The 23300-nt window shown below is 38.8% G+C and overlaps 2 protein-coding genes across 3 annotated transcripts in view; one reads left to right on the forward strand and one right to left on the reverse strand.

Moving 5' to 3' along the window:
- The window catches only part of LOC116220598 (centromere protein P), a 73644-nt gene that overhangs the window by 48755 nt on the left and 1589 nt on the right, over positions 1–23300 (reverse strand). For both annotated transcript variants that reach the window (XM_031568488.1, XM_031568489.2), the window contains exons 2-7: positions 22387–22447; positions 21459–21600; positions 21220–21368; positions 20425–20513; positions 19829–19917; positions 9820–9916 (exon numbers count right to left, since the gene is read on the reverse strand). In XM_031568488.1, coding sequence (XP_031424348.1) covers positions 9820–9916; positions 19829–19917; positions 20425–20513; positions 21220–21368; positions 21459–21600; positions 22387–22447 — 627 coding nt within the window. The remainder of the gene's footprint in view (positions 1–9819; positions 9917–19828; positions 19918–20424; positions 20514–21219; positions 21369–21458; positions 21601–22386; positions 22448–23300) is intronic.
- ogna (osteoglycin, paralog a) lies at positions 578–7902 on the forward strand. Its single transcript, XM_012819947.3, has 6 exons — positions 578–1315; positions 2487–2574; positions 2990–3154; positions 4287–4489; positions 4695–4787; positions 6287–7902. The coding sequence occupies exons 1-6, from the start codon at positions 1169–1171 to the stop codon at positions 6455–6457; spliced, it is 867 nt and encodes a 288-aa protein (XP_012675401.2). The 5' UTR covers positions 578–1168; the 3' UTR covers positions 6458–7902.

Genomic DNA, 23300 nt, shown 5'->3' on the forward strand with positions numbered 1-23300 from the left:
GCTCCAATCAGCCTATTTTATTTCAAACATGGTTTGTTTCGCTGTGCAGTTTTTTCCACACTGTTCACACATGCACTTCTGTTTACGCCAATAGAAGGTTTCTTTACATTTATCTGCATAAAAGTAAATGGCTGTAATATCTAATCGTGTTCTTGACTTTATGTGTAGGCCTATTGAAGATACAGTCCATGGTTCTAAACTCATACACCTTTTGTCAAATTCAGCAAATTGCTCCTCACCGTCCTCTAGCTGTGTTTGTGCTAAAAACAAAATAAAACAAAATAAAACTAAAATCTCTGGTGTTCATACACAGTCCTGACTCTGTAAATGGGAAACAAACATAGTGGCATGCACCAAGCCATAAACAATCCCAGCCAATCAACACAGTGCTTCAGGACACCCAAGGGAGGGGTGTCATTTGATTGGCTGTTCAGCACAAATATCAACAACTTTTCACAAAACCGAAACCGAATTGCAGACTGCATCTTTAACCGGCTTTCAGTCTAAAACAAATGTATTGCATATGATGGTTACATTTAGTCTTGAAATGTTGATATCTTTAATGATAAGCAGATTATTTTTCAACTTTTGTCCTTAACTAACATGCCTAAAACTGAAACGGTAATAAACTAAAACGAAATAGAAATGAGTCCATGAAATAAAAACTAAACTGAAATGAATGAAACCACTGGTTACTAACTAGATCTAAACAGAAATTCAGATTGAATACAAATTTGAAAATGGAAAACTATTATAACCTTGCTGGGAACAAAAGTGTTTTTCCAGGTTCAACATTTGAGAGATTTGGCCAGATTATCAGTGAAGTAGAGTGATTATGAAAACATATTGAAAGCCCATTTCATCAAACACTTTTTAGTCGTCTGTGTTTTTTGGGGGCAATTTTCTTCATAGCACCAGGGTAACGAAAAAAATCCCAGAGAGAAAATGACACCAGTAGCAGGAGCAGTTTGATGTAATCACCCAGCAGGCAAAGGGTTAAAGTCTGTTCCATAAACTCCAGCCTAAGAATCCCCTGGCAGCTCCTCGTACAGGCTTTAAATACTGATTTGACAGATCACATTTTACTCCCAGGCACTAAGAAAATAGCCTGCACTGCCGCCTTGCACTCCAACACAACAGCAAGCACGTCTACAAGCTCGTGGATGAGATGGCAAAGATACTGAGATCCATGTTTTTCACCATTATATTTGCTGCATGGGTCCTCTTAGCATCAGCAAGGCTACACTACCATGGTGCACATTCCAGAGAGGATATACAACTTAATGAAGAAGTCTACTTCGAGTCAAGGTCCAAGGTACATTTTCTTTTGCATTAATTACAGCTACTTTTTTTAAGTTTTTTTTTTTCAGGACAACTATTTGCATTTAAATATTTTTTAGATCGTAGATGAGTATTACTACCAAGACATTTTCTACTTTTCTAGAGCTAGTCTTTTAGTAGCTGCTGAAATAAAGTTGTGGATAAACTGCAAATTCTATGTTAATTTGAAGCTTAAGGTAGAATCTGTATCTAGAAATATTGATTTCCATTTAAGAAAGCATAGATCTTTGACAGGATAAGAAAAAGCTTGAGTGAAAACTGAATTTCTTTTTAATATATACTGATACTGATGCAAATACTGATGCAAAATAAATGAGTAGCTTAAGACATTAACTAAATTAAACTTTAATTATATGTACTTTGTAATGTTAACTTTACATTAAACATAACTGAATTTTTTTTTTTTTTTAAACGTACATGATCAGTAACATTGACAATTTTTTAACATGCAGTATAAAATGTGCTTCATATGAAGCAGGGTATTTGGTGTTTACGCTTGCATGAGCTCGTTCGGTGTAGTTGTTTATTTTCATTGTACACTCAGATTGGTTCCTCATGTTGGTCCAGACATTTTGTGCAAATATAAACACAATTGATTAAGACCATTCGTAAGTGCGTCTGATTTCTTCCAGTCCGAAGCCATCCCACCCATGAGCTATTCGGCAGTTGGCTGAGTTCTGTCTGGGCTGATTCTGATTAGTCAGCACTCGAGACTACTGGGCAGTGAAAGACATTCCTCTGGCTAGAGAATTCTCCAGCTGAGTTTAAACGGCAATCCAACCCAGAGGTCAGAGCTTAGAGCCCTGACACAGAGAGGGTCATCCAACAGGCGCCCAGACCCACACTCCACTACACTCCACTCCACTCCCCTGCAGTCCATCAAATTCCCATTTTGCAGTTAATACAGGTTATGGACTATTTAAGTTTACACATTTAAAAAGTTGTTTTACGAGGACCGAAAGAGACCAAAATGCATAAATGAGGGTTCCTGTGAATTAACAGCTACATCACGATGGCACCTTCTTTATGAACACGTTTGTCTTTCGAAAAGATCTATTAGAAACTGCTGAACTGTTTTATTGGAGCAGTATTGCCTCTCCGCCATGCCATGAATATACCAATTTCAATTTTATCCAAAACCACAGAGAGGGGTAACCACTCTAACAGACTACGACTCCGACTCCGTTTTCTTGCCGGCTGACGAACCAGATTCTGGAGCGGGCACCGCTGACGGTAAAGTAGTTCTGAGGCACTTGCAAGGGTGATTTATGAGGTGTGTGAGGGGTGTGTGCTACATTTTAATAGATACATGTTGCTAGTAAAAAAAAAAAAAAATGGAATTGAGGCTGCCATTACTACTGCTGCTGCTGCATTTATGTGGGGGTAAGTAGCAATTGGTTTGGTTTTGTATGATAAAACCAGCAGATATGATTGCAATTTTTTGTTAGCAGGGTAGTAAAATCAACAGCTACAGAAACACAGAAGTCAATTATGATAAATCCAACAACATTTAGAAATGGTATTGTCAATGAATTATTAAAAAAGGAAAAAGACATCAACTACAAATTGTACTTATACAATAGGCTAATATCTGGAAGCACAATAACTGCCCAAGACACAAGTGACACAAGCTGGCTTTCCATTTCAGATCTGCCCACGTGTCTGCTATGTGTGTGCCTCACTGGATCGGTGTACTGTGAGGAGGTGGCGCCAGAAATGACATCTGTGCCAGCCTTGCCCCAGGAGACTGCCTACTTCTATGCACGCTACAATAAGATCACCAAGATTACAGCCAAAGACTTTGAGTATATTGGTGAGCTTTGCAGCATCCTCTTGCAAGGGACCAGAGATTTCCTCGTCATTGCCACAATCAGCACATTTTATTACTCATTATATTTTATAGGTATTATGTACCGAGATGACTTGACTAGCCAGTAGCCATATAATATCCATCAATTACACTTCTACACTACAGTTCGGCTTACAGACGACTATTGGACTGTTTAGCCTCACAGAATCACTACAGTGAATCTTGAGATGTATCCAAATGGATATGATGCATGTAATGTTAATATAACGTTCTGTAAAATGTGTTTAAAACTTTATACTTCTCTCAGGATTCCTAAGCCTGCACTTAATTCATCAGTCATTTATCAATTAAGTAATTCGGTTTCACCATGGAATAAAGTTAGTAAACACATTGGAAAAAAAACGTCTATATTAGTTTTCTAACACTGGAAATGCACTACTTGAAATGATGACATGGAATCGTGTAAGCTTGGGCTGTGGGCCATGACCGTAGTCTATGTAACATCCACATCCTGATTTTCAGTGGTCTCATGACCGTGACATGACAACAGCTTTAAAAACATTAGCATTTCTTGCTAAATTCTGTAGGTCCGAAGTTTCCTATGTTAATACACCAAAATGTATTGAACATTATAGAGCACACGAGCATCCGACATTTTTTTTTTAACAGAGGATGTTTGTGGTAGATGACATTTTATGAAGAAAATATACCCAATATCATCCAGTAAACAGTAGCTTAAAGCAGGCACAGAAAGAAAGGGGATCAAAAGGGTAGACTTGCTCACGGTCACAGGAGAGTACTGAAAGAACAGTTGCTGTGCAGCCCTCTCGCTCGCATTCATATTTGACAAGGAGACGAGTAAAACGTTTCTAAGTAACAGCCTAAGTAATAGTCATTCATTTGTTGACAGCATTTTATTTGACTAAGAATAGCACCACTGAGTAATCGACAATTGGCGATGAGAAGACAACCCTATTACTACTACTACTACTAATCCCTAAATGAAAGAACAATCAGAAGTTAAAGAATAATAGATCAAGCAATATAATCAAGCCTAAAAAGTACTTAAGATTAATACATTTCTCATCTTGGTTCCATAAGTTAACTTGACCATCAACATGTCTTTGTCTTGCAGTCACTTTGAAAAGGATTGACCTCACTGGAAACCTCATTTCTGAGATTGAGGATGGTGCCTTTTCAAAGCTTGCTCTTCTAGAAGAACTCTCACTGGCTGAAAATCAGATCGTGAAGCTTCCCATGCTGCCAGCCAAGCTGATCTCCTTCAATGCCAATCACAACCGACTCAAGACCAAGGGTGTCAAGGCCAATGCTTTCAAGGTGGGAGGTCATCATTTACTCTCTCTCTCTTTTAAGATGAAAGCCAAGAAAAAACTACTCTTTTTTTTGTAGTTGTATTGTCAGAGCTAGTATACAGTCTAGCTAGTCTACTTTTAACTTTTCAAGGAATTATACTGATTTCAATCTTTAGAGTGTTTGGTGACTCACTAAATTAATTTTTGTTTTTTCTCTGTTTCAACATTAGAAGTTGACCAAGATAGCGAATATTTTCCTTGCTCACAATGAACTGGAGGCGGTCCCCCAGATTCCAGAGAGCGTTCGCGTACTGCACCTGCAGGTGAGTAAATCACAAGAAATCCCTCAGCTCAAGTCATTAGGTGTGGGTTGATGTGTCTGTCCCTCTGAAAGGACACATTAAATAGAAGATGGCAGAATATGCCTTCTCCAATAAATCTGAGATTAGTTTTAAAGTTTTTTACACACATGACATAACATTACACAGACGTCCCTCTATTGCAAGCTGTAAAGTATTGCAATGGGATATCTACGGATGTCTCTCGAAATATACGGCAAAGGAGCAAGAGAAAGGTTTCATGACATAGCACTTCGTTACCCTTTACACACCACTGTTTTTGTCTGAGGCTACGTCCACACGGAGCCTGGATTGCCAGAAACCGGAAACATTTTTGGATCCGGTACCTTTTTTTAATCGCGTCCACATGGAGCCGTGTCAAGAAAGATCTGTGGTTGAATCCGCTGTAAAGACGTCATGCATGCGCATAAAGCGACAAAAGACGAGATCCAACTAGCAATCTTGTTGAACGACTCCTCTACCACCTGGAATCACTGTTACCACAGCACTCAAACAGGACTGTTAGAATCACGCACTTCGCCATAACCCTCGTTTGTGTTAAGTTACTGTTTTGAAACTTCCGTCTATAATAAAAATCTTTTCACGTCATATTTGCTCATATAGGCTATTGCTGACACTTTTAAAAACCGGTTTTGAACAATGGTCTGATGCAAATAGATTAAACAGTGATAGATTAAAGTGTGGCATGCTAATATCATCCCTTTCCTAACCAGCTTCTTAATTCGATTTAGTTTATGTTGTTGCTGTTATGAAGTGATGCAGCGGGGTTAATAAGGGTTCAGGCTGAGGTTGCGAGGCGGGGCACGGGGCGTTCACGTGGGGCAATTACGTCATCAGGTTATAAAATGTGCGGATCGGGCACCCACACGAACACAGATTTGCTGGGTTCGAATCTACCCACACTGGAGACCGGATTTAAAAGGTTGCGGATTCAGTGACCCAATCCGCCGGGTTTGTGTGGACGAGAGGCGATCCGACAACATTTCTTTCCGGAGTTATAATGTCGTTAGAACCTGGTTCTGGCCATTCATACCAAAATCAACCCATGTCCAATCCAGGTCGAGAAACCGAGTCAGATAAACCAGGTAGACCCTTTCATACTAAAAAACCAACACAGGTTTAACCCTGGTCGAACACTGATGTGAATGGGGTACGTGTGTGTGGTCGCCAGCAAGAGAAGGAGGTAGAGGAGTTTAGAAATCGGAAGGTTGCTAGTTCGATACCGACTCCTCCTCACCAAGTGTCGAAGTGTCACTGATCAAGACACTTAACCCCCAACCACTCCCGATGTGCAGGTTGGCAACCTAGATAGAAGCCTCTCCCATCGGTTTGAATTGTATGTATGAAAGGCGTGAATGTGAGGCACTTTGAGTGGTATAAGATGGGCGCTATATAAATGCAGTCCATTAACCATTGATTGACCAAGATTTCACAAATGAAACAATCTTTTCCTTTCTGTGCAGGTCAACAACATCTCCTCAGTTAGTGATGACACATTCTGTAAAGGGAACAACACCTACTACATCCGACCAAACATGAACGAGATCCGAATGGATGGAAACCCGGTGGTCCTGGCCCAGTACCCTAACAGCTTCACCTGCCTGAAGACACTGCCCATCGGACGATACCAGTGAGCATGATTCAAACCCAAATCTGTAGAAATGTGGCAGACATGCTTCCAGTATTGAGAAGTATTATATGGGCTGATTCAGTTTGCTCTGAGGTGACTCAAAAAGACTTAAATTATACATTTCACAACTAAGGTCGGGTCCTTTCCCTATCGTTATGTTGTGCCAGTCACACAAATGCTCTCTGAATTTAAGTTTATCTTTACAGTTTATAGACTGGCTTTCAACAATGACTGACCTTGAACCAAGACATTACTTATGTCCATTGTACATACATTCCCTCGTGTTATAAAAGCTTCTGCTTTATCAAAAAATGACTTCACAAAAAAGTGGAGGCAAGCTCTCCCCATTTCTTAGAATTCTGTGAATTTCCTTCACTTGAACTGTACCTAATTTAAAACTGTTTTGATGGTAGGAATAATGGACAGTAGTAGGCTATTTAAAAAATAACCAAGGTGGCTATAACACACCTCTAAGTGAATTATTTTTCTAATAATTAAACACTTAGGAGTCCATTATTCCGATTATACCATGGCTACTACAGGTACACATGTTAATCTGAAAGTATACATGTTTATGTTTAGTCCCTGAAATGGATTTTCTTGAATTGTTTGTACGTATTTCCAATACTAATGAAATATCATACTTATCAAAATAAGTAGTTGCTCTTCAAAATAGGTAGTTGTTAGGCCTGTTAGTTTGTTACTTAGTCTGTGATTATGCCATACATACTTGGCATAAACTCATCAAACGTACCCCATGCCCAGCTAGCCCCATTAAGTTTGACAAGAATAGTGCTGCTAACATAAACACACACACACACGGCTAAATATTTGCTTGCAGGCAAGCCCTTGATAGCCATCTTCATATAGTGGCTTGTCTTCCCCCTTACTATTCCATACAGTGGCTTCAATGAAGGAGTCAAGTCCACATTCACAGGCTTACAGCTGGTACCAAAGTACAGTATGGCCAATAAACACAATTCACAATTGAGACAAGGCCTGGCATATAACCCCCCCAACTATTACTATTCCTCCACAGAGACAAAGAGTCTGACAGAGATATGCTTTTCCTTTCTAAATACATGAGCATCTGGTTTTGCTATAGTAATGTATTAACCTAGGATTAACTACCTATGTGAATTATCAAAGTATGCTGTACAGAAATGCATTGTCTGTATTGTTTCATGCCATCTTTAATTATTTTAATAAAACTGTTTAAGTTAAGTCTGTGGTGAGTGACTTGTGCATTTAACTGAGCAAAATACTGTGTGTTATGGCTACTGCACATTAAGTTTAACAGAGCACGTATATCTTAAACGGGATGAATATATTCAACGCTTAGACTTGTGTACATGCTTGCACGCAGACACACACACACACACACAGACACACACCATTCTGGAAAATGTGGGTCAATATTATTCCATTCTGTTGGCCAAACTGGCAGTCATAACATGCCCACAGTCCAAGTCAATAATGGAATGGTTTCCATATTGCCTTTGCTGTTTGACTCCAGACTTTACATTTCTGCCACAGCAGCACAGCATGGAATATGGTCTGATTTTAATATTAAGCATTACTTCAGCTAACTGTCTACCTTCACAAACCATAATGCTGATTTGAAATGCAATTATAACTTCACAGTGAGCCACTCAAAACTCAAAAGGGAATAAATGCAAATGTTGAATGAAGCTAAATGTACACAACCTGAATGTTTGTGCGCTCAGTTACGTGTCTTGTACTACTTATTCTCACGCTTCAGGCGGGGACACCAAAACCAACATGTGAATAAACTGCAAATGAAGGGGTGGGTATTTATGCTGTCCTATCAATGCAGTGATTCAAAAAAACAAAGTGTAATGTATTTCTCAAACAATTTTGTTTGTGAGTGGTTTTACTGAAAAGTAGAGGCTTTAAGGATTAGGTAAGTACAATTATCACATTTGTATTATAAAATTATATGAATTTTTCAAAGGTGCTATGAATCAAGATGAGCTTCCTTTCGTTCCATTGTGTCACTGGAAAAGCTCCTGCTGAAATTGACCAACGTTCTCTTTTTTTCTTGGCAGCCTTTGCTAAAATACAGGGTATTTTCAGACAAACAAAGTAGGTAACACATTTGGCTGTTTATCTGCATATATTATCCAATTTTTCCTGTAAGGATCCTTTTCATCCTGTCGGGATTTATTTTTTCGATACTGAGCGGCGGACTATACATTATCTATTACTTAACACACCGTAGCAACTGCCAGTTGTTAAGCTAGCTTCCTACGCTAGAGTTAGAAAACTAGGATAGCTAGGTTAACTGGCATGAGACCTTTACTATAACTGTGAATTAATGCTCGAAATCAAAAGTATTCAGTAAAAGGTGGCAGCTTGCAGTGCACATAATGTGTATGACTCTCTCCTCCAACTTCAACACAGCCTTAATTTGATTCTGCAGAGAGAAGTCCCTCTCTTGCCACTGGTAGAATGGATCAAATCAGGATTTGTGCAACATTTAAACCCCATAGCCATGGAGTGTCGTCATCATTCGATTTGTCTTTCGTCATACATACTTGCATCAAACAAGGAAAAAAAGTTCTTTATGGTTTGCTTCAGCATAGCATAGATGCACGAGTAGGCGATTGAAAGTGCAATCAGCAGTAAGTCTATACCATTGGGTCACTTTTAATGGAAGTTACTGTTTTGGCCGTACAAACTCAAATACACTGCCTAAACCTGTCCGTCTCTCTTTCTATGCTTTCTGTGTCTGTGTCTGTGGGTTCATTCATTTACATTTACATTTAGTCATTTAGCAGACGCTTTTATCCAAAGCGACTTACATATGTGCGACTTACAATGTATACACATTTTACACTGATGGCACACTGCACATCTGGAGCAATTAGGGGTTCAGTGCCTTGCTCAAGGACACTTCGACAGGGAATCGAACTAGCAACCTTCTGATTACTAAACGACTTCTTTACCTCCTGTACCACTGTCGCCCCTAATATAATCCCCACTAATGCCCACTGTCGCCCCTAATATAATCCCCACTGTCGCCCCTAATATAACCACAACAACACAGAATGGAAGGAAGGGGGAAGGAAAGAAAGAGGGCAGTGTTCCTAACAGTGTTAATATCACAGGTTTGATACTCCGGGAGCAACACATACTGGTGAAAATGTATGGATGTACTGTACTGTAGAAATGTACAGATATGTACAACACCAGTGTGAAGTTTAAAGATTAAAATACATGTCATAAACAACAATGCCATCAACAAAATGAAAAAATGGAGAGATCTTGTCATTTTGGCTCAATCAAGCATCAGAAGGACTACATGGCAAACCCACGGGACTTGGTAACTATAAATAGTCTTACCTTGAAGTGTTGGAATGTTTTGCTTCTGTGCTCACAGTTTGCAGAGAAACTCTTCAATATTCTGAAGAACAGAAGAAGGCTCTTGGTTTCTTCCACCCTGACAATAAAAAATGATTACAAAAATTAGAACCACTGCATCTGCTCTTAAAAGTATAAAATGTTCTGAGTAGTAATATTTGACACATTAATGCAAATTCATTTTTAAACAAACTCATTTTTTGAGGCCATTAACAGTTTCTGTTATCCTGACCCTCACCTGTACTATAGCAATCCCCTACCATTAAGTTTCATGGCAACGAGCAAGGAACAATGGATAACGCAAAAGGTATGTTGAAGTTCAGCTTTACAGTCCTGTCAGATGGGTCTATCGACAAGATCAAAGTTATTTGCAGTTTCTATCGATTCAGTTACCACCAGAGTACATACATTCTTAAATGCCGTTCGTTAGCCAAGCACGAAGCTAGCACAGGTAGCCTTGTTAGCCCCGAACATCTTTCTTGGAGAAAACCACGGAATACCCTATATCTATGATCTGTACAGAGACATATAGGAATGTATCTATACTTACATAGTATAGTAATGGACCATTTAAAAGGCCAGTTTGTCCATTTTGTGGCACACTGTGCTGATTTCAGCACATTTTTTATCAAATCTAAATGCTATCGCCTACCTGTGAGGTGTTCTGACAATCTTTGTCATTATTTTAGGTTGTTAACTGATTTTCAGTAAGAAATACATATATTTGGATAAAAAAAAGCATGTCTTGTCCACTTGACACTCGAATGCAACAGCTGAGAAATGTTGCTTTATGACGGGTAAACATGAGTGAATAATGTACAATTAAATTGCGATCAACTATGGACACTTTGGACACTACGGCTTTACATTTCAAGTATATTATGCACTAGGTTCCATTAGGTTATTGTAAACAATGAAAAATGTTGTCTATGTTGGAAATACAGGAGCAATCACATCCTCTCATATGATATATATACGTAATGCACAATGGTCCTTTACTTTCGGTCTTCTGATTTCAAACAGATTTCAAACAGTAAATTGGTCTGCTCAAAACAGTGAACTCCTCCGGGGTGCAATCTTCACTGTGTCAGTCCCATTGAATACAGATGACCCCATGGATACAGAATCAGTTGATTTTGACAGACTAGAGGTCCCTTTCAAAGCATGCCTTTTCCTGCTTCAGTGTCTTTGTCAAAGATAATGCCATGTATGGACACAATGCAGACTCAGTTGTGGTCCACAAGGGTTGCATGTTTGTGTTCCCTCCAACTCTCGAGCTGGACTACAGTTTGACAATTTTGAGACTTTCCATAGATTTGAAACTGGGGCCCAAGGCTGTGTGGCACCAGACAAAACTTTCCACAGATGGGGAGAGATTCCAGTCTGAGAGGAGGAGATGCCGTAAAGCACTGATGGAAAAAGAATGGACCTCGTCCAAGAGAGTAGGAGACTGGAGTCGCTTACTGGTGTATTTTAGAGGGCTACAACTCAACACAGTGCAGACATTTATCAACAGTTTAGGCAATGAGTAAGGAAAGTTTTTCAAAGTGTGACACAAGGAATGTCACACCCACAGCATCCAACACAACAGCAGCATCCATAGAGAAAACATCATCAGAAAGAAATATGGCCATCAGATCATCAGATCAGTTTAACTTGACTAGCAAAGTGCTTAAAGGTTACAATTAAGTTTGGCTACAGTTTGCCAAAATGTTTGCCTTAACTTTATCACACTGAGAAACACTGTGATGCTCCATTACGGGGACTGATGGCTCAAGAGACACAGAGTTGCAAAAAGACGAAAACACAACCGGAGCCAACCAAACTTGCCTTGTGGTCCTTCAGAGCCGTCATGATTAAAGCTCAGCACTCAGTCACAGCTATCCATCCTGAGAATCTCTTTACATATTAGTCATTTAACAACACACACTATTTGACAAATAAGGATTGATGCTTTCTGTTCTGAGTGAGACGAGCCAAAAGCACAAATTGGAAATAGTAATTTCTGTCCAATGTGTCCTGACTGTTTGACTGCCAGCAGTCATCAAAAAAAAATGAGCTTCAGAAAAAAACTGCCCAACAACCCAATTTTAGATGGAATATAATGATTATAAAAACTCTTTATACAAGACATAAAAAACATAGACTACTTAAGACTTGTGTGAGAATCATTATCTTCAGTATTTTTCCACCTCTCAAATGCCAGCAGCAAATCTCAGACCATACAATACAATCCAGATGTGTGTCCAAGGACTGTCAAGTAAGTTACACTGAAAAAAAAGTTGCTTCAGACAGATTAACAACATAGAGTCCAACTCTGCATGTTTTCATCTTCAAGCTAACTGAGTAAACGAAAAAAAATAAAAAATAAATAAGTGTTAACCCTTTGAAGTCTGTGGCATCGTCAGCAATGGCAAGAAAACAAAAATTGTCATGAATCTCGTTTCCAGTCGTTTCCAGTCAGCACCACTTTGTTTTACGTATTAATAGAGTTCCCATAAACTTTGAAACATTCCATTGGAATTAAGTGTGCATATATATGTGCGTGTGTGTGTTTTATGTATATGTGGATGGATGGATGGATAGATGAGATTTCTATGTCACAGCACCGGGAAGCAGTCCGTCCAGGATCTTGCAAGGGTTTGTTGTGATTGTTGCAGCCAAACGTGACTGAATTTGCTGCAGGAATTCTCAAAAATTGCAGTTCAAACTGTGGTGACTGAGTTTCTTTTCAATTCCCTGGGGGAAATTCCAAAAAGTTGTGATCCCACCCGGATCTTGCAAGAGTTTGTTGTGACTGTTCACAATTTTTGGAGAATTCCTACAGCAAATTGGAAGTGAGAGAGTGATCGTGAACAGATTAGGAAGTCAAGGGCCCCTGGGCACGAATGCCTCCTACAAGACACAGCAAGAACCAACTCACAGTCCAACCACCCTATGCGTATATGTGACATATTTAAAACCTGTAGGTTGCCTACAGGAGTCACACCACAACAACACATGACGCAGTAATCTCTATTAATGGATTTGAATTCCCAACAAATAGCACATTAATGGACTAAACAAAAAGACGCCTGTGAAACCCATCATACAGGATTTCCAGGACTAATAGCACAGGCAGTAGCTGTGTCTGATTTCCAGGACTAATAGCACAGGCAGTAGCTGTGTCTGATTTCCAGGACTAATAGCACAGGCAGTAGCTGTGTCTGATTTCCAGGACTAATAGCACAGGCAGTAGCTGTGTCTGATTTCCAGGACTAATAGCACAGGCAGTAGCTGTGTCTGATTTCCAGGACTAATAGCACAGGCAGTAGCTGTGTCTGATTTACAGGACTAATAGCACAGGCAGTAGCTGTGTCTGATTTACAGGACTAATAGCACAGGCAGTAGCTGTGTCTGATTTACAGGACTAATAGCAAAGGCAGTAGCTGTGTCTGATTTACAGGACTAATAGCACAGGCAGTGGCTGTCTGTTTGTCTTGGTCCTGGCCTCACATGCCTTGCCACCCACCCATCCACCCTGACCTTTCACAACCAGGCAAACGAGGCAAGCTTGCTTAACGCATCACAGCGTTACATAAATCACATTCATCTGATTTACTATTCGTAAAATGTAGTAGAAAAGTAGAAAAGTCCAAAAGTCATAATTTTTTTGTTTGATTGTCAGGCATGATAGATGAGTCTAGACACACATTTTGCATAATTAAAGCATCAACAACATAATCAATCTGATATTTCATTTAAAAAAAAAAATCCTAATTTCCTTAAATGGATGTTAACCACGATACAACTAAGATACAACTAAGTAGGCTAAAAAATGTTAATTAACCAGACTTAAATACGGAAAAGGAGTATTCCAAGGAAGATCCCCGATCACTACCTAGAGGCCCGCGGAAATCCTTATAATCGGAATCGGAAAATCTCCCTGGGAATTCTGTCGGGGGACCAGACTTCTTAGCAGTGCCCCGATACACACATGCTAGACATTCAAGGACATATAGGACCTCACATATGGTGTGATACAGTACATGATAATGATCACACTAGCTCTAGACCCCGCTGCCTTCAGGCTGGGGGCCCATGAATGCCTTTGTGTTGCTATGGGACTTTGAGTGTCTCTCAGGGGGCAACCCTGGAGCAATGGGGTTAAGAATTAAGAACTGTTCCAAGAAAAGTGTGTTATCTTGAACATTTCTGTCAAAAAATAGACTCGTTTTGGGGTCTTATTCACAGTGAAAATGTAAGGAACTATAGTTGGTGGCTGTACACTGATAGCATGTGAAGCAGTACCTGTGTGTCACATTCTGTGGTTTTAAGACCCGTCTAGTGAATATTAGGCATGAGTGTGACTTTATAAGATATATTCTTGTGTTGAATTTGAGCATTTTGTGAAATTTACATAAAGAACAAAATTAGCTTCTTTGCATGAATGTGCTTGCCATTCATTTACAAAAGTTTTCAGAAATATGCATATATATACAAAATGTAGTATTATTAGTTGAAGGCAAGAATATGTTTGAAAACAATACTAAAAGAAGAGTATTAACATTTATAACAGGAAAGGGGTATACACCATCCTAATAAGTTTAAATATAACCGCAAAGAGTGATCATTCCAAGAGTCAAAGAAGGATGTGTGAACTGGCCCAAGTAGCGAAAGGTTGAATGCTGATGACCGCTTCTTCAACAGGTGAAAGAGGAACATTTGAATGTTGTAAATGTAAATGTTACATAAAGGAGGACATTTATTTTGAAGATGGAACCAACCATGTCAGAGAAAACAGAGGAAAATATGCTGTGGGTTGCTTTAGTGACATCTTGTGGCTTATTTATTTGAAATTGGGTAAATCACTTTTTTTTAGGCTCATGGCATATCAAAATTTGAACCTTTACATCACAGGCATGCATTGGCTGCTGCATTTTGATTGGTCATTGACAACAGTTTTGTTGAGCAACTAGCCAAATGGAACTTCAAGAGATGTGAGCCAATGTAATCAAGTATAAGTAGCCAAGTATACGAAAGCGCACCAAATTGAACATAATCGGTTCTTGGCCAACTATGGACAAAATGACATCCAAAGAATGAATCCAAAGGAATGTGGTAGTGATGCAGCGTGAACTGAACCCAACCCAATCGGTGATGCTGTCGGTAGATGAAGGGTAGACCCCTAGGCGATCGGCCTACCAGATGGAATTCTAGAATGTTAATTGGTTAAGACTAGTTACTTGGCAGGAACGGAAAACTCCCATTTATTTGACTGGCTCTTACCAGGACCTTTACTTTTTTGTATAGGGGTCTACGCTTCGTCTACCCACAGGTGCTACTCCATGAATGGGTCACAATGAGTTAGGGTCAACGTTGTTATTTTGGGTGAAACGGTTGTCAAGCTATCGCCCCCAAAAAGTGCTTTGAGCCTACCCTGAAGGGACACGCCCACCTAGAGTGACAAGCTAGTCATGTGGGACTACAATCATGCAGAGTTTCATGTGGACTGCACTGTACTGCAGCAGTGGTGGTGATAATAATCCCAAAATTGCATGACTGCATTTTGTTGCGTAAAATATAAAAGAAAACTGCAACCAACAATTGTGGGAAATCCTTGGGTTTGCGTGAATATCTGAAAACACAAGATGGCAAGATCCTGGACGGACCGGCTAGGACAGACTTCACATCCACCTCTTCATCGGTTGCATCCCATTTGGACCATTTTTAAATCGGAATACATAAGGCTTAAGTTGGACAATCCGTTTCTCTTTTATCACATCTGTTAAGCTTAAAATAAGTCGCAGTTCATTAACAAAAACAAATTAGCAGTCCAATCAACAACAATCTTCGTATGAAGATGAGTGAATGAGTGTTCTCCCTGGTATTACTTAACTCGTTCGTTAATGAAAACTATGACTCAATATGTTCATCAACAACCTTTTTTTCCATGATGTAAGACGAGACGATAACAAAATGCCACTGACGTTGTAGGTGCCATATGCCTATTTAATGTATTGGGATACAGGCCTAAAATCATGATTGCTGATATGTTTGAATTTAGTATTAAGTTCATGATTTAATAATTATAGTTATCTATAGTAATTGCACTATTTAGTGTTAAGTAATTTCATGATTTACCTCCATTGATAGGTATTTCATTTAGATAAGGTCATTTCATTGTATTGATGGTTTACTTATTATAGGCGCCTGTAGCTTTAAGGGCATTGTTTTGGGCTAACTGCGCTGCCGTAGCCGGGCAGTGTATTATCATTTTGGATGGCACAAGAAGTTAGGAGTCTCACGTTTTTCTTACCGTGTCACTGTGTCAGGATATATACAGACATGTCATTCAGGGATAGAAATGTCAGATAACATTAGGTGGATTATTTCATGTTTGTAAATGTCTTCTGTTAAAATAAATCTTCAAAACTATCTCCGTTGGAAGAAACATTTTGGACATAGAACACGTGTCAGCCATAGAGTCCATTCAGGGATTTAGAAGAGTTTTATTGGAAAACTCTACAGACGTCATTAAAGATTGTGACTATATCAACATGCAATATTGTTGATGAAAAGACGTGACTAAAATGTAGTTTAAAAGCATCTCTCTATGTTGGTTGACAAAACAGACGAGACTAAATATTAGTGTTTTTTTTTTTTTTATTTATTACAATCCAATATCCTGTTCATTGGATGGCAGCAGGTATGTTTCGGTTAATGTTTTGGTGGTAACGTTAGGTTGGTTTTTAAACTCTATTAAGCTAACTATTAAGGCGGTAGTGTTCCATTATGTTCCATGCTGTGTTTTATAGCCAAACCTAACTCATTAAGATGATAGGCTGGCAAATGATTGTGAAAGCGCTGAAAATGAGCAGCTAGAGTAAGTAATAAGTCTAGACATAACGTTAGATGGGCTAGCATCTCTCAACAATTGAACACTGATAACATTAGATGGCTTTCATATACATTTTTCCACTATGAAAAAGTAGAAAGCCAGCTTAGCTGGCAAACCTTTTATTTAAAGGCATGCTATGCAGACCGTTTTAGTGTGATTTTGTAGGTAGCTAGTTTGTAATTCTCAAAGCCCTAAAAACAGCTCATACAGCTGAATATTAACAATCACATCAATTAACAAGCCAGGGAATTTTTATCAGCGCTAAGAGTGAGGTTGGTGTTTGCAAGTGAGCTTGGTGTTTGTCCTCTTTTCAAGTGACATAACAGGCTAACTCACTGTAAACAGTCTTATTCTGAACTACATCATATAGGCTTTTTTAGATAAATGTCTACACAGTCGTCACATGAATTAGTCTCATGCTAAACGAATCCACAAGCAAATTATTTAATTACGTTCTGACAGTAGGCTAATTAGTCTTGCTCATATTATGTTATCATAAAGAATATGAAACCTGACTAGCGCTTAACTTGCACTTCAGCAGTGACATTCCTGCACTTCTTTTTCCTTTTTAGGTCGTTTTTTTCTAATTCTTATGTAAAGTAGTATTTATTGTTACACCATGTTTTTTATTGCTCTTAGCTTGACTGTTCTCTCCCCTTGTACCTCGCTTTGGACAAAAGCGTCTGCTAAATGACTAAATGTAAATGTAAATGAAACCATAAGGTTAAGTTGGCACTGGCTGAGGAGCTCAATTTATGTTGTAACTATCGACAAAATGGTAACAATACTAACGTTAAAAAAAAAAAAGAGTAGTCCCAAAGCCCTAACATCAGTAACGTGGAATAACGAGCATGCTAGCTAAAGTTAGACTCCATGGAAAAAATGTTAACACCACATCCAAATTGTAATAGCTAGTGTTAGCTAAATCAAAACAACAACAAGAAAGGACAAGCAGTTAGGATATTTTTCTGTAATGAGGCTCCTAGTAAATATATATCAACTTTATTTTCTATGAAAATTAAAGTTCAGATGGAAACTTTTCTTAGAAGGCCACTTCCACTCCTTTCCCCAATACTATAACCTACATACGATGTGGTGATGCGAAAGAGTGATCTTAACTTATATTGCAAAAGAATATCAAACTTGTCTCAGGTAACTGGTACTCAACGTAACATTGGTTGAAATTGGCGTTTTCTTTACACAGAATTATTCTGTAGGCCAGAGCCCCAGTAGAACCGAACAGGTGAATGAGCATTCCTTTCGCTGAGCATTGGATCAACAGGAGAGGGTGGTCACGCAAAGGCATTCATTTCGCTGAGCATTGGATCAACAGGAGAGGGTGGTCACAACACAAGGCTACTGGTATGGTACTGGTATCGGCATGATATACTGATGATATGGCTGACTTTAGTCTAATTAGAGTACAACACGAGAACAGAAATAATGAGATTTAATATTTGCAATTTGCAGATTGGCAACGCCAAGTGGAACTAGCGGTGATGCTGGTGAAGTCCTTGTATTACTAGGCTCAGGAATTCTCACACAAGTATTGCTAATTGTATATGCCCATTACTGCCGTAAAGGGAAATGTCAGGATTTTTCAACGTGGGTCCAAACTTTTACTAAGGGCAACTAACGATCAATATTGGTCCAGTTACTCTAGTTAGAAATGCTAAAACCGCCAACCACAAAGCTGCTGTACAATGGAATCCCATAGGGCAAGCCAGCACGTCAAAGTAAACCACTTGTTTTGGCCACTGACTCAATGCTCATGAATGTTATTATATGGGTCTGACAACATTGAATCTGAAGGCCAGGAAGTGGCAGTAAGAATTCCTCTGAGGGACTGCAAAGCGGTGAAGGGCAAGCAATAGAACAGAGAAAAGGGATGAGCATATTGTTTACTAACAGAATCAAACTGAAAGAGTGAAAGAGATCAAACATAAACTACATAGAGTAAGAAAGAAATCCTCATACTGTCCAATGGAGGGAAATGAATGAAATATCTACATGCCTACAAAACAGTCACATTTTTGACATTAGGCACACAGTGTAAACATTACAATCTGTTTGTGGAGTCGACCTGACCAACCCGACCGAGAGCTTCTTTAACGACTCCCCATTCTAAAGTTACACGGTCACTGCAAATGTAAGTGAATAAATAAATAAGCACTAAACTCAATCACGTTGATATAGCTATAGTGGAATATAATGGACACATCTACATCCTGCAACGGTCCACCTCTGCACCGTTGAAGTTAGATCTGCGTTTACTACGCTTTCCGCTTTGACATGACTCGTTTACGAGTTGCTTTCGTGTAGATTCGGTCGATTCCTTACAAGGAGCTGGCGGGGCGTGTATGTATGCAAATTCAGGAGCACGAGAACGCGCTTTCAATTTAAGAAAACTCTTCCGGTGGAGCACAGCTCAGAACACTTCTACTGCGTAGGTACACATTTTCAAGCGTTCATGAATTTGTCGGATGTCTTTTTCTTATGTTGTTTTTCCGAAGCCCGTACGAAACATTTCAGAAGAAACTTCAGAAAATGTTCGAGAATGAGGCCCAATGTTAACTAACAGAATCAAACTGAAAGAGTGAAAGAGATCAAACATAAACTACATAGAGTAAGAAAGAAATCCTCATACTGTCCAATGGAGGGAAATTAATGAAATCCCTACATGCCTACAAAACAGTCACATTTTTGACATTAGGCACACAGTGTAAACATTACAATCTGTTTGTCTGACCTGACCGAGGGCTTCTTTAACAACTCCCCATTCTAAAGTTACACTAAGAGGGGGGAAACCCATACCAATGCAGGCTCAACGGTCCAGAATGTTTCTTCAAGACATTCCTGGCATACAAGTACATTACAGTTTGACAAAAGGCAAAGCACATGACATAGTATTATTTTTTGATCAACCATTTTAGTGTGACCTGTAATTTGCAGTTTATTCATATTGAATCTATAGAGAGGTGGTAGTGAGGTGTTTTTAGATTTTTTTTGTGGTTTTGTATTTTGAATGTATTTTGAATGTAGAGTTGTGGGAAAGTTAGAATTATGCACAAACACATTCAGGGAAAACAATTTAACTGCTGTAATTATTACCTTGACACAACTGAGGTGATGTCCTTGATCTCATTGCCATCCATCACAATGCTGAGATTCATCACTTTCCTGATGAAAGTGTCCTCTACCTAGAAATGTAATTTTGCATTAACCTCAAGCAAAGATTCATATCAATACATTGCATTCATAGTAAGGCTTCTGTATAACTAATGTGATTGTATCCATCTTGTCAACATTAAGGTTTATTACACCGTGGCAGTAACCATCGCCTTACAGTGTTGTGAAATTCTGAACTAAAAACTGTGGAAATGTGTTGCATGAAGAGTCATTTAAAGTAATAATGCATGACTGGTCACAAACCAGCAATATGCAGGGAGTTCCAAAAGAACCACTATGGCTAGATTACTACACTGAAAACAGCTCTACACTGCCCTCTAGTGTTCATGAGAAGACCAGCAGAAATGTACTCTAACCAAATGCTGTAGCCATACTAAAAGACTTACAAAAGAATACAAACAAAAACACCCTTCACACCATCTGACCACATACAAATGTTAACACTCCTATAAGATCAATCCAAACAGTCAGAACAGATAGAACATACCATGCCAACAGATCAAAGTCAGATGGATTACCTGCGTCTCAATGATCTCGAATTGAACTTGGAAAGAAAGGTGGCAGCAGTGACCCATGAGTCGGTGTTGTTGCACAACTTTGGTTTTACCTTAAGAACGAAAACGAGAGAGCGTTTGGTCATACAAAACAACATTTCCAACATGATTTTCCACCTTTAACCAAAAAATGGAAGGGTTGGAGGTGTTTAGTATAACTGCGCATGTGCGGTTCGGGGGGGGGAAGTGTAAAAATGAATGATTGCATGTTTTCTTTTGTGACCCGACACCTGATCCACTCTACGCACATGGTGAGACTGTTAGTGACTTACTTAACCATGATATATTAGTCCTCTTTTGAAATGGTTCATAGATAGGTAAATAGGAGGTCACACTGCCAATGGACAGAGGCTATTCTCCTCCAGTGGAAAACCACTATACTAAATGAAAATAAGCAGAATAAAAATAGAATCTAACTTTGGGGCAAAAATACTGCCCAAATCTGACCATGCATTGTACACTGCCACTCAGAGGACTGTTCTCTCTTGCACAGAGGAGAGTTGGCTGGAGGCGTCTGAATGACAAGGATGTGAGGAAGTAGGTTTACAAATACACAGGTTGTGAAAGTGATGTGCTTGTTATTAATAATAATAATAATAATAATTTATTTTATTTGTAATGCGCTCTTCATTCAAAAGAATCTCAGAGTGCCAGCAGCAGTGCAATCATTTAACTTTGTCCAATACTGTTGATAATGATGGGCTATTTAAATCCATGAAAAAATGAATTGATCTTGAGAGAAGAAGAAAAAAAACATACTTTTCTCAATGGTCTTCACTCTGCACGCTGTTAACGTGATTCCGTTGAGTTTGGTCTGCCTGGCAAGGTTCTTCTCCATCTTCTCAATATCGTCCATTAGCTTTGAAGTGTCCTTCCTGCTCCTTCCATCATCCTCCTCAATAGCACCCCTGAGATGAAGTCAGTAACACTCAATTATAAGATTTAGATAGAATCTTCCTTCACAGTCAAGCATTATTTGAGGAAAATACAATACTTACAATACATTGGACAGTTCTTGTCCATACTGCACGGATACTTCTCTCTCAATGTTTTCTTTCTCAGCCTCCAACGCAGCAATTTCCTCACACAGTTGAAGTATTTCAGTTTCATATTCGTCCTCCATTCTTTCTGCCCAGGTAACTAATATACAATGGAACACTACAACTTAGTACATTTGAAAACACAGAATTGTCCAAAAAAACAAACAAACAAACAAACAAACAAAAAACCACTACTAACCTACTATGGTGATGATTCTACAACAATATTCCTGTTCTATGCATCATTATCTGTTTCAGGTGATTTATTGCATTTGTTTACAAGTCTTGTGCCGAATGCCTGAAGCTTGTAGTGATTCTATTATGGCTAAGACAGGCATGCTTAAACGCCACTGTTCACTTTACAGTTCACATAAAGCTATCTATTTGGATGTCACTGAACAGACAATAAGTTAGGCCTACATAACATTAATGTTGTCAAATTGTATGCTATAGCTAGCCAGGGGAGTCTGAGTCTTGAGACAGAATTCGGCACAAGGACGTGAAAATCTAAAAAAAAACGTACACAATAAACAATAAAAACCCTGGACCTTAACATTATATAGAATGCAGAATATTATCTAAGGCTGCTTCAGAATTATACATAAACATCAGAAGTGGCATGTCCATTTAAGAAGATGAAGCCATGTTTAATCAAAAAATGAACAACAGCGAAAAATTACACATTGATTCAAACTGCATGTGCGTTACATTTATTGATTGCCTGTGTTGCTGCGTATTGCATAGAGACAACCTGACAAAGTAAGCTGTACAAACAGTGACCTCCACTGGCCACATTTAAAATGGCATGAAGCACATGTCATTGGTATGAAGCACATAAATGGATTTCAATAGGTGTAATCTGTTTTTGACCTTTGACCTAACTGACCTTTTGTCCCAGGTAACGATAAAGATGTCGACGGATTCCTTACTTCCTCACGTTCTGTGAGCTATGAAGAAAAAGTGCAATTTAAACAATGTAAGAGAACAGGTTTTTCAGTCGTTGGCTACTGCGAGCAAATGCCATCTTGTAATTGTTAATATTGAATGGAGTGTGGAAGTCTGTCTTGTCTTGTCTCGTAATAATAAAGATGATGCTACCGATATCCTAAAGCAGAAAAAAAGACTGACTACATTGTGTCACTTGCCTCAAGAAGTATGTGGTATACGTGTCTTTATTCACATCCCGAGGTAGAGCTTTAGCACCTAAAACATCTGATTTATACTATGCAACAGATTGCGGCCATCAAATCCTTGGGTAATCATTGTGATTACTTAAGTTAACTGCATCAATGCTGTGAGAACACTTGCAATGCCCTCATGATGATTGCGAGAAGTAAAACTAGCTGGCTAGAGGAAAGGAAGGGGGGTTAGTCAAGTCTGCTTGTCGGATTTGGTGAGCTATTGGTTATTGGAATCAGCTTTTATTTGGATATGTTACAGTTGCTAAGGAAGTGTAACCATTTGCAGTTGTTTTTGAAAAAGGTGTTGGTGATGTTTCACCTCACAGCAATAAAATACCTACTTGTCATGTTTAATTGTAAAAAAAAAAAAAATATATCTAAATTTAATTTGAAGCTTGTATAGTGAGTTTGGGAGACATTTATCATACTTTATGCGCTCTTATTTTGTAGGATTAAATTACTTTCTGGTGTTTGACATTTGCTTTGTGGTAGGTGAGATTCATCCCACTCAAAATAGGTATTTACTGCCGTTACTTATTGTTACTTTGGCTTCTCCCTGTCCTTTAGCTTTTGTTCAAGATTTTTTATTTAATCTTTGAACATAACCAGTCAACACATT

Source organism: Clupea harengus, chromosome 5 (genome assembly GCF_900700415.2).
Source record: "Clupea harengus chromosome 5, Ch_v2.0.2, whole genome shotgun sequence".
NCBI lineage: Eukaryota > Metazoa > Chordata > Actinopteri > Clupeiformes > Clupeidae > Clupea > Clupea harengus.